Consider the following 16,567-nt stretch of genomic DNA (forward strand, 5'->3'; position numbering starts at 1 on the left):
CACAGAGTTTCTAAGAATGAGGACGATTTCCGCCCACAATTTGTTAAAGGTTCTCAGAGCAGAAGACATTGGAAGGGATGATTATTTTTATCCTTTGGGACTAAGCTGATGGATTTAAAAGCATTCTTTGAATGTCAGGAAATAAGCAAGTATAGTGAGCATCAGTCTCATCCTTTGCGGCTCACGGCTGCCACTTGAGCCCTGCTGACCTAGGGCTTGGCTAACGGGGTCTCTGGCCTCAATGCTCCCCTCTCTATTCAGTCTGAGCATCCAACTTACTGCATCACCATGTGTGGACCTACATCATGCCCACTTGGATCCTTCAATGGCTGTCAGGACGGAGAGAATAAAGCCCATTCTCCTAGGAGAACTGAATCCAAAGTCCTGACGATATGGCTTCAAATGGCAACTTCTGGCCTCTTCCCTGACATTGCATCCAAACCTGACTATTCCCCCTCCCCTCTGCTCATGCTCTTCCTTGCACTGGAATGTGCCCCCACCATCTCAGCCAACTACAGCCTGCCAATAGCTCCTTCTTCAAGGATCTTGCTTTGAAGCACCTGGGGAAAGCATCTCTCACGAGTCCTAAAAGTACCATTCTTACCATGCTCACTGGGTACTGTAACCCATGTTAGTACCCAGTGATTACGGTAATGACAATATTCTAAACTGTCTTTTATCACCCACTATACCAAGCACAAGTATTTAATAAATATTTGTACTATTTAAAAAAAAAAAAAGTCTGAAAATCTTTGGGCTAGTTAGCAAACTAGGTTGTGAGAACATCTAATTTTGTAAGCAAAGATAAAAATCTGCCCCTGCCCTCTTATAATAAAAAAAAAAAAAAATCACTCAATCAATCAATCAATCAATCAAACAGCCTGAGAATTGTAGAGGGGTGCTTCTCAATTTTTGAGTGAATCAGAATCTCCTGGAGCGACTGCAAAACACAGATTGCTGGGCCCCTTGTCTAGAAACTCTGATCCCTTAGGTCTTGGGGTGGGGCCCAAGAATTTACATTTCAAACAAATTCAATGGTGACTCTGTAGTTAAAGCAGCTCTGGGTCAGGAAAGGGGTTTGAGTGGCCCTTGGAAGTTTCTGCAACATTGGAAACCACCAGGATTAATCAATGAAACACTACTAAGACCATTACAGATGTGTTCTCTCCCTTCCTGCCTTAAAAAAATAGCACCCTCCCACCCCCCCCTTCATTTTTGTCTTCATATTGCTTACAATTTTATGTAGATTTTAAGCATCCTGTAATTCATCAACTAATTCTCTCCTGGCTACACATTCCAAGTAATTAAAGTTCAGTAATAACTTATTCTTTCTGCTCCAGCACCTGCATTTCATTTGTTTATTTTCCCAGAGTCATAAATCTGAAAGGCTGTCAAAGTGCCACAATATTAGTGCAATAATCAAAGTTAATTAGTCCCTCTCAATAAACAACAACAAAGCCATTACAAAGATGCATTGAAGTTTCTCCCAGCTACCCAGTTTACAGATCACATTGTAGTTGGAACAATTAGACTCTGAGAATTGCAGGGTAAATGAGTGCAGTGTTCTTTAGTCATTTAAAAGGAGACTGTGCACTTCATTCACACTGATTCATTAACTCCATGGAAGGCAAAGCAGGTCTGGGCTCCGCATCTGCTGCCCGCTAAAGGATGCTGGAACAGACGGAGCTCTCCCCAGCTGCCAAGCCTTACCAGGCGCATCCGAGACTCCAGTAATAAAAGAGGACAGAGGTTGCAGAGCGAGGAGAGGGGCCAGCCTGACCGCCAACTTTTAGTAACCCGATGTCTTCAATAACTTTTGATTTATTATTTAGGGAATTTGAGAGATGTGGGCATCAGGCAGATTCTGATGAGAAGGCAGCCCAGGGAAACTCGGAAGACAGGACCAAGGCCGGTGGGTAGGAGACGCTCGGTGAAAGATGCTGCCTTCAATATGAGAGAGAACTCTGTAATTGAGAGGTGCACAGAAATAGGAGGGTTGCCTGGGGAGGGAGGAGATTACCCATCACTGGAAGAGTACAAGCCAAAGTTGGACGATCTCTGCTCAGGGAGGCTGTGTGAATGGTCTGCACATCGGAAAGAGGTCAAACGAGATGACTGGACAGTTGACACCACCCTAAGAACTTGCATTTGGAAGCAATCACTGGGCGAGTGTTCAGGTCTTGTCCTCTGAACTCATTGCCCAGTTCCTCTCCAGAGATCCTTCTGCCCTTGAAGTCATGGCCCACGTGGATGTTATCCATTGCTATGCAACACACTTCCCCAAAGCCTGTGGTTTAGAATGGTAACCTCACCAAGTTTCTACAGGTCAGGAATCTTGAGTGGGTCTAACTCAAGCTCTTTCATGAGGTCGCTGTCAATCTGACAGCCAGAAGTCACCTGCAGGCTTGACGAGTCTGGAGGTTTCCAAGAAGGCTCACTCATGGGGCTCTGGGTGGGAAGCCTGGGTGCCTCCTCACATGGGCCTCTCCAGAGGGATGCCTGAGTGTCTTCACAACACAAGGCAGCTGGCCTCCCCCAGAGGGAGTGATCCAGGACAGCAAGCAAGGAGGAAGCCTCATGCCTTTTATGACCCTCCCTGAAGTCCTAGTCCCTCATTTCTGCCACATGGTATTCATTAAGTTTATCACTAAGTACAGCCCACATTCAAGGGGAGGAGAATCAGGCTCCACCTCCTAAGAAGAAGAGTATCAAAGAATCAATGGATAGATTTTAAAACCACCGTGGATACCTGTGACGATTCATTTTTTAGGGGTCTCCAAAAGCCAGTCACATCTGCACCCCCTGGCTGACTAAGCAGCGGGCACAAGTGCCCGATGAGTGCCCTGGGGTCACAGATTTGGTTTTTCTCCACTTCTCTCCCTCACCAAGCCCAGGCTCTGCGAAAGGCCGGCCAGCTCTGTACCACCGGCACCAGGAAGGTGGACAGCCACCTCTCCACCCCTGGGGATGGGAGGAAACCCCTGGTCCTTAGCTCATCTGAATATTAACTGACACATCGATAGGAAGATAAAGACAGGCTTGGCTATGTCCTAGGACTCTGACCATTTATTTAAAAAAAAAAAAAAAAAGTCATTTTCCAACAAGATTTCTCAGAGTATTTGTTTAATTTAGGGATATTTGAACAAGTCAGTCTCTCCTGAAGCTACCATTTTCTGAGTCTTTACCGTGTGTGCTACATTCGGTACAAGAGAATTATTGCGCCTCCTGAGACCCTGAGCAGTTCGTTGAACCCAGAACATTTGACTCACTAGGTCGCCATTTATTATAAAAAGATAGAACTCAGGCAGAGCCAGATAGAAAAGAAGCAGAGGGCAAGGTGTGTGACAACGAGCACATGCTTCCCTCTCCAGGGGCACCACTCTCGAGGATCCCCAGGTGCTCACCAACCCAGAAGCTTTATGAAACCTCTCCTTTTTGGGTTTTTACAGAGGCCTCATTATGTAGGCATGATTGATTAAGGCACTGGTCATTGATAACTGAACCTGATCTCCAACCCCTCTCCCCTCCCCAGAGGTCAGGCGGTGGGACGGGAAGTTCCAACCCTCTAATCACACAGTGGGCTCCACCAGAAACCAGCCCACATCCTTGGGTGGGGTCTAGAACTCAACTCATTCACATAACAAAAGACACCTCTAGGAGCTCACCCCAAACACAGGGAGGAAGACCAAATGTGTGTTTCCTATCATACATCACAAGATCACAATACGTGTTATTTTACTTCATCCCTCACCATGACTGAGAACAATTATTAGCACCATTCCGCAGGTCAATAAACCAAGGTTCAAAGACATTACCAAATTTGCCCAAGGATACCCAGTGAGCATGTGTGGGAACCATGATACAATCCTGAGTCTATACGACTCCAAAGCTGAGGTTCCCTTTACTCCACTGGGCTGCCTCCCTATAAATTATAATTAAAAATTATTCTATAAATTAAAAATTAAATTTATAGGGCACCTGGGTGGCTCAGTCGTTAAGCGTCTGCCTTCGACTCAGGTCGTGATCCCAGGGTCCTGGGATCGAGCCCCGCATCGGGCTCCCTGCTCGGCGGAAGCCTGCTTCTCCCTCTGCCACTCCCCCTGCTTGTGTTCCCTCTCTCGCTATGTCTCTCTCTTCAAATAAATAAATAAAATCTTAAAAAAAAAAAAAAATTAAATTTATAAATTAAATTTAAAATAGCCTATAAATTAAAAATTATAAATTGAATATTAGTCTATTTTAAATATATACTTGAAATAAACCCTAGCCCATTACAGTGTGCGCCGCCCCACTCTGAGACTGGCTGCCCCCTTTACACTGTATCTCTGCATCTGTCCTTGGGTAAGAGGTTTTACTGTTTCTCCTCTCTGTTTAATCTAACACCTGCAATGTATGAAACTCTCTGTAAATGCCCCATAATAAATATGAAAAACAGTCTCTAGCATGTTTTTTCCCTCTTAAGTAATGGAGCCTAAATGCCTAGTGGCCAGAAGCAGGCCTTTGAGCCATTGGCTGAACACCATCTCAAGATGAAATCCGTCTCTTCAAACTATGTCAAAATTGCTTAATAAGAACTCAGGGGACCCCGTATTAATGAAAGGATGCATCTGCTTTGGGTTTCACATGATTGGGAGTGATGGTTTGGAGCTAGCCACCTATGCTTGATTTCCACTCTTTAAAAACCCCACAGTTAATCACAGCCCTCGTTATACAAAGGTTACAATGGATATAAAGTTTGAAAGATTCAGTTCAAGAGCGGTGGTCAGAGGAAAAAAAAAAACGCAAAACGAAGACACAGAGAGAGTGATCAAAGAACAATGAATAGCACCCAAGACTACATCAATGCAAAATGTTCAGAATGAGAAATGAAATGGAAAACTTGAAGGACAGGACCAGGCACAAGTCTGGGGCATTCTGGAGAAAGAGAAAACTCAGAATATTATAGCAATAATTATGTCCATGAGGGGGATGCATAATTTATTATCTAATGAAGAATCTTTCCTGAGCCTGTGACAAGAAAGGTCAAATAAGCAACTCAAGTAGAACAGTAAATACTCCATACACCACTTGAAGTGGAAGTCTGGGAAGGAGAGGGAATTTGGTGAGGTGAGTTTCATCAGCTCCACCAAATTACCAAAAGGGACCCAGGAAGCTCTCTTTCCTGGGGAATCACAGGGGGCCCTCGTTATCATGAACAGAGAAACATTCGCATATAAACACGCAAACTTCTATGAATACAATCTCTGGCTACAACTTTTAAAAAGAGAGGCCAGTCTTTTTACACAACACACACCAGGAGTTTTGGATTAGGTGACGAGATGGCTTTGGAGCCAGGCAAATATGGCTTCATACCCAAGATCCAACCCATAGCTCCCAGCTAGGTGAGCTTAGGCAAGCCTTTTGGCCCCAGCTAGCATCCAATGCCTCATCTGCAAAATGGGTTTAACACGTAACAGATATTTCATTGCTAAATGCTAAGCATCCATCGTGCCTTACAGAGAGACAAATAAGAATACCCAACCCCATCTGCAAGGGATAATAATAACGTGACATTTTGAAAACGGAAGTGTCCTAAGGGGGAACTCTAGAACTTTATCTTTACCTTTGTGTGTGTGTGCGTGTGCTTATTGATTTAAGCAAGCGGTTTATATAGTTTTTGCTTGTTCGCAGACTTATTTATATCATACTTTATTTATTGAAAATCCAATACTACACATAAAAACAATTTTTAAAGCAAAGAAATGAGGAACCAATCTAGCAGCTGATTTAAGATGAATTTTTCCCAATAATCTACAACTATTAATAATATTAATAGTTTTTATATTTTTCGTTTAGCTGAAGATCATTCAAAACAATGGGGATGTGCCCTATAACTCGCAATGCGCTGAATGATGATCATCTTCCCCGAGCCAAGTCACCAGCTCAGGCAGGCACATCACGTGCTGCTTGCCTCCCCACAACACTCACCACTCACACACTGCATAAAAGAAGGCATTCACCTAAGGCCTCTGATCTATAAGTCAAATTAAGGGATTAAAGCTTCCATTCTCAAAGGGGAAATTCCCACAAATGCCAAAGCTACACCAGATCATAAAGCCACTGAGTACATTTGAGGGTGCTTAACAGTAGCTGGATTTCTCCAGTGGTCCTTAAAAGTGGAAGCCATTTATTGCTTGGCATCCCACCCCAACACTCTTAATATCATGTCACGAAAACACAGGGTGCTGGTGTCTATTCAAAGCACAGCAAAGTGTCAAACCCATGTGCCTAATACATTGGTTGGTACCCAGTCCTCTGTATGTGCAAATGCTACTAAAACCACTATTTCCAATGCTTATCAGTGAGGCTGCAATACGATGTGATACCATTAGCTTTCCACATGCCTTCCCTCCAACGAGATAAACAGCCCCGGTATCAACTCTATCGAAGACGGGAATAATTATGACACTTCAGTCCCGCCAACATCAAATTGCGTGGTTACAATCAACCGGGCATGCGCTCTCCCTAACACATGCATATCCCATTACCTCTGACTAATAAATCTTTTCTTTTTACCCCTCATCTCCCTGCTTTCTCAATAACCATTCTGGTATAAGCCATCGCTAGCTGTTCCTGATGACTGATCCCTTAATCATCTTTCCTAAATATATGCAAAGTGTATTTCTTTGTAAATACAAAAGAAAAAGCAATCTCATAAATAATTAAGATGGCTTTTCAAATGACAGTTGAGTGCTAATATGAGCTACACTGGAAAATACTAATCAACAAACTAAATACACATCTAATAAAATGTAAGAGTCCAGACACAGGAAGACAGAGAAAGAATTCATTGCAACTCCATCTGAATCATGCTGATAAACATCCTCCCTACAGCTCCTCTTGCAGCCACTTGGACAGGTTAAGAAGAGTAAGCATTACTTGTACCTTCGTGTACAAATAAATTATTATTATTATTATTAATAGCAGCAGATAAAATTGAATTGAATACTCAATCTACCCCCAGCAACATATTAAATACTACACATACATATGGTCAATGCATTTAATACTCACAGCTACTTAGGTCTCCTGGCATAGATATTATTATTTGGATTTTACAGATAAAGACACCATGGTTGGAGAAGAAACTCACCCAAGGTCATAGGATGTATTTGCTTCTAAGCTTCGCCATTATAACAAAGCATATTTTATAGCAGTGGTCATCAGCTGGACATGATCTGCCCCACCAAGGGACATCTGCCCAGGAGGCATCGTGAAAACCACCCAGCCTGCCTTCTCTAGACCTCTTGGGAATCTTGGCTAAAATACCCATGAGAAAACGAGAGCAGCTGAGCTGGATCCCTGCTGCATTCTCCTGGCCAAGAGCATGTCATCCTAAGCAGTCTCTAGGAAGACCTGAAGTCTAGGCCAATTAAAAACATAAGTTAGAAAAGCATGGGCTTGAAGTCTTCCTTGGGGACCAAAGCTTCTCACCAAACTAAACACAGTTGAGTCACTCCTCCCTTATGATAGGGGAACAGCTCCAAGCCACATTCTGAGGAATCAGGAGTGGGTCACATAATAACTCCAAGGGAGGGCCATCAGCCCCTCTTCTCAGGCCAGGCCACTTTTGCCCACCCGGTTGGTTATCTCCATCTCTAGTAGATGCTAGAGCTTCTGAACATTCATTGGGCCCCATGTTTCACTAATGTGCAGCCCCTATATGTGGAGTCTCTTACATGATAAGCAGATTGAGTAAGAGCCTGGCACATGGGAGGCAGGCTGGCCTCCCCCACTCTTTTGACCCCCCCCCCCAGCAACCCCAGCCATGGCCCCACCCCTTTTTATCCTGTACACAACTGGTAGGTAGGCAGGTGACCAGAGGCCCAGCTGCTTTAGTTCTATTCAACCTCCTTGCTCCCCAGGACCAGAAGCTTTAGTTCCCAAGTTTTAAGAATCTAAAAATCAGGAACGGTAACAAGGTGAGAGAACAGAGAGGAAGCGGGAGCCCCCCTTAGGCCTTCTAAGAGCTCAACATTGAGTTGCTGGAGTCTTGTTGTAGCTGTTTATAAAGTGCATTTTGATACCTGATCAACTATTGTTCTTTGCATACGATCCCCCTGGAGTCCTCAGATTTCAGGATGGAGAGTAGGACGGGCCATACCTCCATAAACACAGCAACAAAACTTGCCTTGGATAAATACTTACTGAGGAAAGGAAAATATCAACCACACAGCACAGCGGGGACTCAGACAAATCTATCAGTGTCCCAAACGTAGAGAACTTACATGGAATCTTAACAGCCTGACAGTGCTGCTAAATGAAAGAGAATCAACCTGATCCTGAAAAGAGGAAAGTAAACTTCCTACTCAGCCAGCCATATGGGCTCCTTGGCATACCTAGGGAAAAATCAGGTTCTTGTCTTAGAGGGAGGGGACACTAGTCCGTAATCCACTTAAGGACACGAATGAGGTAGATCACATCCTCCTAAGGAGGACTGCTTAACAACACAGGTACTGAACCCCAGTTCCAGAGATACTTCATTTAAATACAAATGGGGAATGATGGGCCTCCCTCCTGTCCCTCCTTTTTAAATTATGCTAAATCGATTGGCCTTTTAAGAGGGTAGTTTACTTCTCTATTGTCCATGTTATCCAATTTTAATTGTTTTCAATTCTTATTACTAACTTTGAAGCAACCAAAACATCTCAGCAGGAGGGCATCTTCCCATGAAATAATTATTAGTAGTCATAATTACATATAGGCTTTTAATATAATTCCATATGGAATGTGTTTTCATTTAAGTTGTATTTTACTAAATAGCTAGATCCCCCAAAACTGGTTTGAGAACTCTAAAGGATGTCTTGAATGAAAAGGGATTGCTTAGAACAATAAGGTACATCAGTGTTGCTCCCTGTGAGAAATTAGGGTTAATCCTGAAATTAATCCCTCAGATAGCATCTAGCAATTCTGAAAGCAAAGCCTGAAAGGTCACGAACATGCGTGATGCCGAATGTGGTAGACAAGCCGGCCATGAAGTAGACAGACTTTGGGTTTGGAGGCCAGATGGACAAACTGTGCCAGAAACCTGCCTCCAGGCTTATCAGATGTGGGACTCTGGGACGTCCTTTCACCCTTCTGGGCCCTCCCTTGGCTCTTCTGTAAAAAGGAGGAAACCAGGGTTTTGCATCTCCTGAACAGGGATATAAAGTGCCTCACCTGGGACACAGCACATGACAGGGACTCACTAAAGGGTGGTTGTGAGATGCCCCATGGTGACCGTGAGAATAATGTCCCACCGGCTTGGAGGCAGACATGAAGGTTCTGGAACACGGCAATTCTAGAAAGAGCCGTGAAGGCAGGGAAGCAAAGACCAGGCAGGAAAGAACAAGTTGGGGAAGGAGGCATGAACTCCATCTCCAGAGCCAAGCTGAGAATGCCCACCGAGCCCTGGCACATGCAAGCCAACGCTGAGCCAAACAGCCCACAGACTTCGGAGAGCACTTTTGCTGCAACAAAAAACTCTGGATCATTTCAAGTCTCCCGTGAGGCGCCGATATGCTGCAGTACCTTCCTGGCTCTGCTACCGACAGGATTCATCCCAGATAAAGTATGAACATGCTCAAGCTGGCTAGCAGCTGGAAAAACTGGAGTCAATCAAATTGACCTTAAGAAACACAAGAAGGGGGTATTTAATGATGTGCCAGATTAAGCGCCTGCACAGAGATGAGGTAGGGAAGGGCCTGCAGGAAGCCAGCCCAGCACTCCCTGACGGTGGGGTAGTGAGGGGGCTCATGCAGATCACGAAGGCAGGTTTGCAGACACCTCACACTCTGTGGACAGTGCGACAACATGAACCGGCTTTGGGCACCAGACCTGAGCTTCCACAATCATAGTCAAGGGGGCTGAGGAAATGGTAGAACGGTGCTCACAGGGAAGAAGCAAAGAGATGAGACATGATAAAGAGATTAGTCTCAACCTACAAAATTTGATTTAAATGTTTGAAATGCCATGCGAGTATTAGTTTTGTTATTGTTCCCGTTTCCTTTACTCATGTGTCTGACAGCGAGTATTTTGGGGTAACTCTTTCTCTGGGAGCACGGCTGGCCAGGCGACATCAAGTGACTGATACTGTAGGATGAAAGTAGGCAAGGGTGCACTGTGTCATCTGAAACTGACTCCCAGACACCCAAGTACGGCTTCAAATGCAAGGAAGAGAAACTAAATGGTGGGTCTTTATGCTCATGCTATTCAACCTTCTTTGTCAGAGGTGAGGAAATGGGAGACACAAAACAGACTGAAAGGCTCGCTAAGGCCCCACAGGGAAACAGGGAACACCCAAGACTTGCTGCCTCTCTGCATCAAACAATGGTGATAATGGGTTAAACAGAGATGTACCTGTGCTCGTACATAAGGAAGAAAGAAGATAATTTTTAAAATGCATAAACATTTATGTTTTAGTATTACCTTCCAAGACTGGTTTAAATATTCCTATCATCGTACAATATGGCTCTTACATTATCACTAGGGCCACTGAATTCCATTTTGTCCAGTCTAAGTCTAACACTAGATGGGCAAAATGGTACAGGTTTGACACTATCTGTTGCTAGATAACGGTCGTCTTCCTCGTTGACAGTGGGGATAGAAACCCACTACGATCCCACCAGATGACTACTGGGAAGCTGCTACCAAGATTTTAAATACAAAGACCCTTTGAATCAATGGGTCCACTGCTAAGATTCTGCCCTATGTCACTCATGAAGGTATATATGAAGAATGCTCACTGCAGGACAGTTTAGACCCAATTTTGGGTGAAAATACAAGAGACTGAACTTTAAGAGAGCATCACTCGGAATAGCAAAACAACACAACCTCAAAGTCCACCAAAAGGGACACTGCTCAGATAAGTTGGGGCATAAGCACATGATGGGGATTATATCGCAGTGAAAAAACGAGGTGGACCTATATGCACTGATAAGAAAAGATCTCCTAATGGTATTAAGTGAAAAAATTCAAAGTATGTAACAGCATGCGTATGTTTGCTAGAATATACAAGAAATGGTTAATAATATTTACCTTCCAAGAGAAGGACTGGGAGGGACTTTCGCTTTTTATTTTCTACCTTCCCAGACCTGTGTGAAGATTCAGACCCTATGCACATGTTACCATCTGTCCGCCTTGTACATCTCTGAAGGTGATTACTACCTCACCTAATACAGGCTATTACTTAAGCATTACAGAGATACTAAGATCATCAAAAGAAAATGGGCCCTGTATTTTTTTTTTCAATTTAACTCAAAGAATTCAGAGAACTCAAGACAAGGGTTCATTTGAAATATACTGAATTTGAAATATTTCATTTGAAATATACTGTAAAAAAGCAGAAACAAATCTTCCTTTTCTTAACTTTAATAACTTTTTAGCCTAGAACACCAGACACTGTCCTAAAGGAATCATGGTCTGTTTCTTCCAATGGCAAGAAATCTTCCACAGTGTTCAGAAAACGAAGACATCTTTAATTAAAAAAATAAAAAATTTTTTAAAAGGATGGGGGGAGCCTGGGTGGCACGTCTGACTCTTGGTTTCGGCGCAGGTCGTGATCTCAGGATCCTGAGATCAAGCCCCCGGTCGGGATCTGCATTCAGCATGGAGTCTGCTTTGGATTCTCTCTGTCCCTCACTCTGCCCCTCCTGCTCTCTCTCTCTCTCTCTCTCTCTCTCTCTCTCAAATAATTAAATCTTTAAAAAAGAAGAAGAAGAAAACAAAGACAGCGTTGGGAAGGACTGTCCAACCCCCTTTATGCTCTGCTCACAGCCACACGAGGGTCTCCTCCTCCTCTTTCCCTTCCTCCTCCCAGGGATGCGCACACAGGCCACTCCCTCTGCCCAGTCTGACCTTCTCCATCCTCCCTCAGGTCGCTTCCTTCTCAGAGACTCCAGACGTCCCCCACCTCCAGGCCTTATTCACCGTTTGGGAGTACTACATACTTCCTAGTACCCAGTACCAGCATTTCAGGTTCACACTGATTTCTTTGGTTAAATCTGACTTCCACTTTGGGGTGAAAGCTGTACAGAGACAGGATAGCCCCCAGTACCCATGACGGAGTACACGTCATAAACGTGTGACTGACAAGCAAATAAACGAACACAGCCTATACTTCACGCCAAAGCCCAGGGATCACGCTACAGAAGTGACCCACATGTGCCACTCTCCAGCTCAAACCCCTGCTGTCTTCTTCCTCACTGGCTCTGGGGCCGCAGGGACACCCCCACAGCACCTCTGTCACCTCTGCCCCTGCCATCTGGCTCCAGCCACACTGGCCTCCCTGCTGATCCTGAATCCTCCAGGCACACTCCTACTTCTGTGCCTTGGCACATGCTGTTCCCACCACTTAGAAAGCATGTCCCCGACACTGACGCAGCTTGCTACTTCACTTCATTCAAGTCTTATATCAAATGTCACCAATTCAGAGAGTTCTCTGCTAAGTACCCAAACTAAAATAGCCCACACTGTAACTGTTCATCCCTCTCTCTGCTTCACTGTGCTTCATTGCATTTATAACAATCCGGCAGGGTGTTAAATATTAAATCAAATTATCCCTTATGGTCCATTTCTCTGTACCTAGACAGTAAGCCCAAGGGAGGGCAGGGATTTTGTTCTGTTTGATATGCTACATCCTCAGCCTCAAGAGTACTGCAGGCCTTCGATAAATGTTTGTGCACCAACGTATCAGCACCAACATCCACGCAGAGAGAGAAAAGCGAAAAGTAAAAAACAGAGGGTTAAAGCCCACCCCCTTCCAATCTTAAAAACCATTAGCATAACAAACTCTTAGCTGTATGCATGGGCGTTAACCACATTTTATTTTCTCAGTAAATGAGAGGAATGAGTGAACATTCTCAAACCTCTGACTAATAAAGCAGATGACATTGACAATGAACCATAAACAATGTATGGATACAGGCTTGCCTGTCCTTCCATTCATAAAATAAACACAGCGAATAGGACTTCAAAAATAAAGAAAACGTTATTTGAAGAGCAATAAACTTTATGCACTGCACTAAAACCTCCATGTGTTTATCCCAGCATGTGTATTTGACAATTAAAAAAAAAAAAATGGTCAAGGGCTTACTTACCCATTCTCCTAAAATCTGTGACACAGCTTCATTGGCCCTTGTCACATTCCTACAGGCAAGGATCACGTGTGCACCATGGAGGGCAAAAGACTTGGCAGTTTCAAACCCTATGGTTTAAAGGAAAGTCAACATTAGAAGACACAATGCAAACACTGACTCACCCGAAGGGCCTTTATTGAGCACTGCGCACATTGGCCCAGCGGCTCTCAGCCAGAGGCAATCTGTCCCCTGGTAGACAGCTGCAAATGTCTAGAGACATTTTCAGTGGTCACGACGGGGGACAGGGTGCTACTGGCCTCTAGTGTGTAAAGGTCAGGCGTGCTACAAAATACCCTACAAAGCACAGGACAGTGCGCACAACAAAGAATCATCTGGCCTGAAGTGTCAACACTGTTGAGGTTGAGAAAACCCAGCCCAGGAACACACCATCCCCAAGGCGTAGGACAAACCATAGGAGAGCTCACAGCACAGTCCACCATATATAACAACCGCCTAATGAGAAGATTCTGTGTTAAATATAAAGAATAAGGATGTATAAAGACTCAGACATGGCCACTGCCCTTGAAGAGTTCACACTCATTATAATAAGAAAAAACAGACCTGCAAAGGAAAACAAACATACAACATTTTTATTATATTCTGGACAATGCACTCTGCACTGTGCTACACGCATCCAAAAATGGCAGCCTGGGGTCCTTACACCCACCCTCCCACTGAGAACAATTAGAAGAGCTGGACCAAACAACACACATGCACACACATGCACACACCCTTGAAGGCATCAGAGGGACACTGACTGAGGATTTGGGGACCTGGAAAAGCGGGAAAGCCAAGAGAGATGAGCCAGCTTTGGTGCTGCCATGCCCAGTGAAGGTATTCTTCAAAAGTAAAGGTTAACAAATTTTTAAACAAACCAAACAAGACAAACGAAAAGCTGAGAGGCTATGTCACCATCTATGGCCAGATCTGGCCTAGAGGAGACATTCAAGGATGCTCTTCAAGCAGGAGGAAAACGACCCTCGAAATCTGGAGGTGCAGAAAGTAACAAAGAGTAACACAAAGGTAAGTTTATGGAAAAATCGAAATGATAACAATAATAGCTTGCAAATTTTGGAATACATAGAATTACTCTGTTGATAATAACAATGCATAATCTAGGAAAAATTCTATATATTTAAAGAAAAGCCTCAAAATGAAAACTCTGGATCCATGTTTTGAACAGAAAGGCTACCAAACATTTAAGAAAATAAAAACACCTATCTTCCAAAAATTCTTCCACATAATAGAAAAAGCAAAAAAAAACTCAACTATTTTATAAGCCTCAAACTCTTTAGTCATTAGGGAAGTGTAAAGATACAATGAGATTAAAAAAATAATAATAAAATTAAAAAGATTCAATTAGATACTACTACATTCCCATTACTACAATGGCTAAACATTAAAATGACCAGACCAAACACTGGCAAGAATGTGGAACAACTAGAACTCTTATAAAGTCTAATTCCAGAGCCTAAAGCCTACACCACTGCTCTCAGGCACCTCTTGTAAGCTGCATGGAAGACCACACGAGTGCACCAAACAACAAACCAATCAGTCCTACTAGAGGGAGCAGCAATGTGATTCAGCCAAAGCCATGTCAAACGACCGCAGATGACTGTTTCCAAGATACTGTTTATATGTACGCAAAATCAGAGTACCATTATCTTACGGAGATTGCCATGTGAAAGAGTCCAGCAAAGTTCACTCATTCATATCTTCCATATATCTAATCTTCATGGAGGCCAGTCTATTTATATAAACTAGCTCTCGGGGGAAGGCAGCACAGATCAGAGTGGGAAACTCAAACTCAGGAGTTTGACATACCAATGTTGACCCCAGCTCTAGCTATTTATAAGCTGTGGACTATGCCTTTAACCCCATCAGAAACTCAGAGATCTTTTCTTAAAATGAGGAGTAAGTAGTTAACTTACACTAAGAGCCTAATATAACAAAAGTAGGTGGAAAACAAGTGTTAATTCCCATTCTTTCCAAAATCTTTGGTGTAAAGTTCCTGTGTCTCCTCTGTGACTTGTATGATCTATCAAATACAGCCCAGTCATTACAACTGAAAAGTTAACAATCTCTCCTCGATCTGCTCCCAGCAGCAACCCAAGAGCTGACTGGCTTTAATATCAACCAGAATTTGAAGAAATTAGCTACAAGACCCACCATTCCATTTGTGTGAATATTGGCTCTGGAACACACGTGAACTTCACTGTTGAGATAACTTGAGTTATTTTTCAGATTATGCCAAGTTCTATAACCCGAGATATTCACTTTACCATTATATCTAAGGACAACATCCTATACTTGAATCTGATGCTAACATGATGCCCAAAGGAATTCCAATCTGAAATACTTAACATCTACATCAGTTTGCAACCTCCTTGGTGTATGTAATGAAAGCAGGTTGAAGCTGTATCTTCTTGAGGCAAGAACACAATAACCTGAAATTTGCTAATTTTGATCCGTGATGCCAATTACACCACTTACCACCAGTGGCAAAAGGTACCTACGTCATTTGGGGAAAGAGAAAGAAGTAAAACACCAGGTTTTGTAGCCCAGCTGGGGTGGATGGGGACAGGCATAGGACGAAATCTTGCTGACTGATGTGCTACATCAATCAGACTAATGAAATGCTGACGGCCATATGGAGGGAACGTGAAGTGGCCAAAAATGACTTCACCTGCACTCCCAGAAGATCTTGTTGAGATGGTGGACTCTGTGTCCCTGTGAAATGTCCAGGTCAGAGCAATTATCAATAATATTTTTCATCACATTTTCATCAGAGGATAGAAAAAGAAAAAAAAAAAATGATGTTGGGAAAGATGGCGGACACAATGCTTGGTCATTCGTTAGCAACCATCTTTTTATTTTTTTATTTTTTTTTTTTAAAGATTTTATTTATTCATTTGAGAGCAAGAGACAGAGAGCACACAAGCAGGGGGAGAGGCAGAGCGAGAGAGGAGAAGCAGGCTCCCTGCTGAGCCAGCCGGAAGCCTGATGTGGGGCTCGATCCCAAGACCTGGAGATCATGACCTGAGCCGAAGGCAGACGCCTAACCATCTGAGCCACCCAGGCGCCCCGCAACCATCTTTTTAAGGGGCCGAGAGGGCATGGAGACAATGCAGGGCCAGGCTGACCCCGAGGCTCCATCTATTGAATTTAAAAGTTCAAATATAAACTCCTTAGAATCTGTGCCTTTTTGATCCCTGTGTCCCATGGGACTAACACCCAGTGGGATTCAACAAATACCTGCCAGGGTCGTATAGGTTGTTCATAGGCTACAATTCTGGACTACTGCAAAACAATCCAAGTTGTTTCAAACAACATTGATGGCCCTCTGACTTCCTTTTTTAACAATGAATAATTATTGAGATCCTGCAAAGACAGGGCTCACAGCGGTTTTGAAT

General features: G+C 43.6%; 1 protein-coding gene across 2 annotated transcripts in view; it reads right to left on the minus strand.

Moving 5' to 3' along the window:
- The window catches only part of WWOX (WW domain containing oxidoreductase), a 929,603-nt gene that overhangs the window by 868,336 nt on the left and 44,700 nt on the right, over positions 1-16,567 (minus strand). For both annotated transcript variants that reach the window (XM_032389774.1, XM_032389775.1), the window contains one exon: positions 13,116-13,222. In XM_032389774.1, the coding sequence (XP_032245665.1) occupies positions 13,116-13,222 (107 nt within the window). The remainder of the gene's footprint in view (positions 1-13,115; positions 13,223-16,567) is intronic.

This window comes from Phoca vitulina, unplaced genomic scaffold (assembly GCF_004348235.1).
Source record: "Phoca vitulina isolate PV1807 unplaced genomic scaffold, GSC_HSeal_1.0 scaffold56, whole genome shotgun sequence".
In the NCBI taxonomy this organism is placed as follows: Eukaryota; Metazoa; Chordata; class Mammalia; order Carnivora; family Phocidae; genus Phoca; species Phoca vitulina.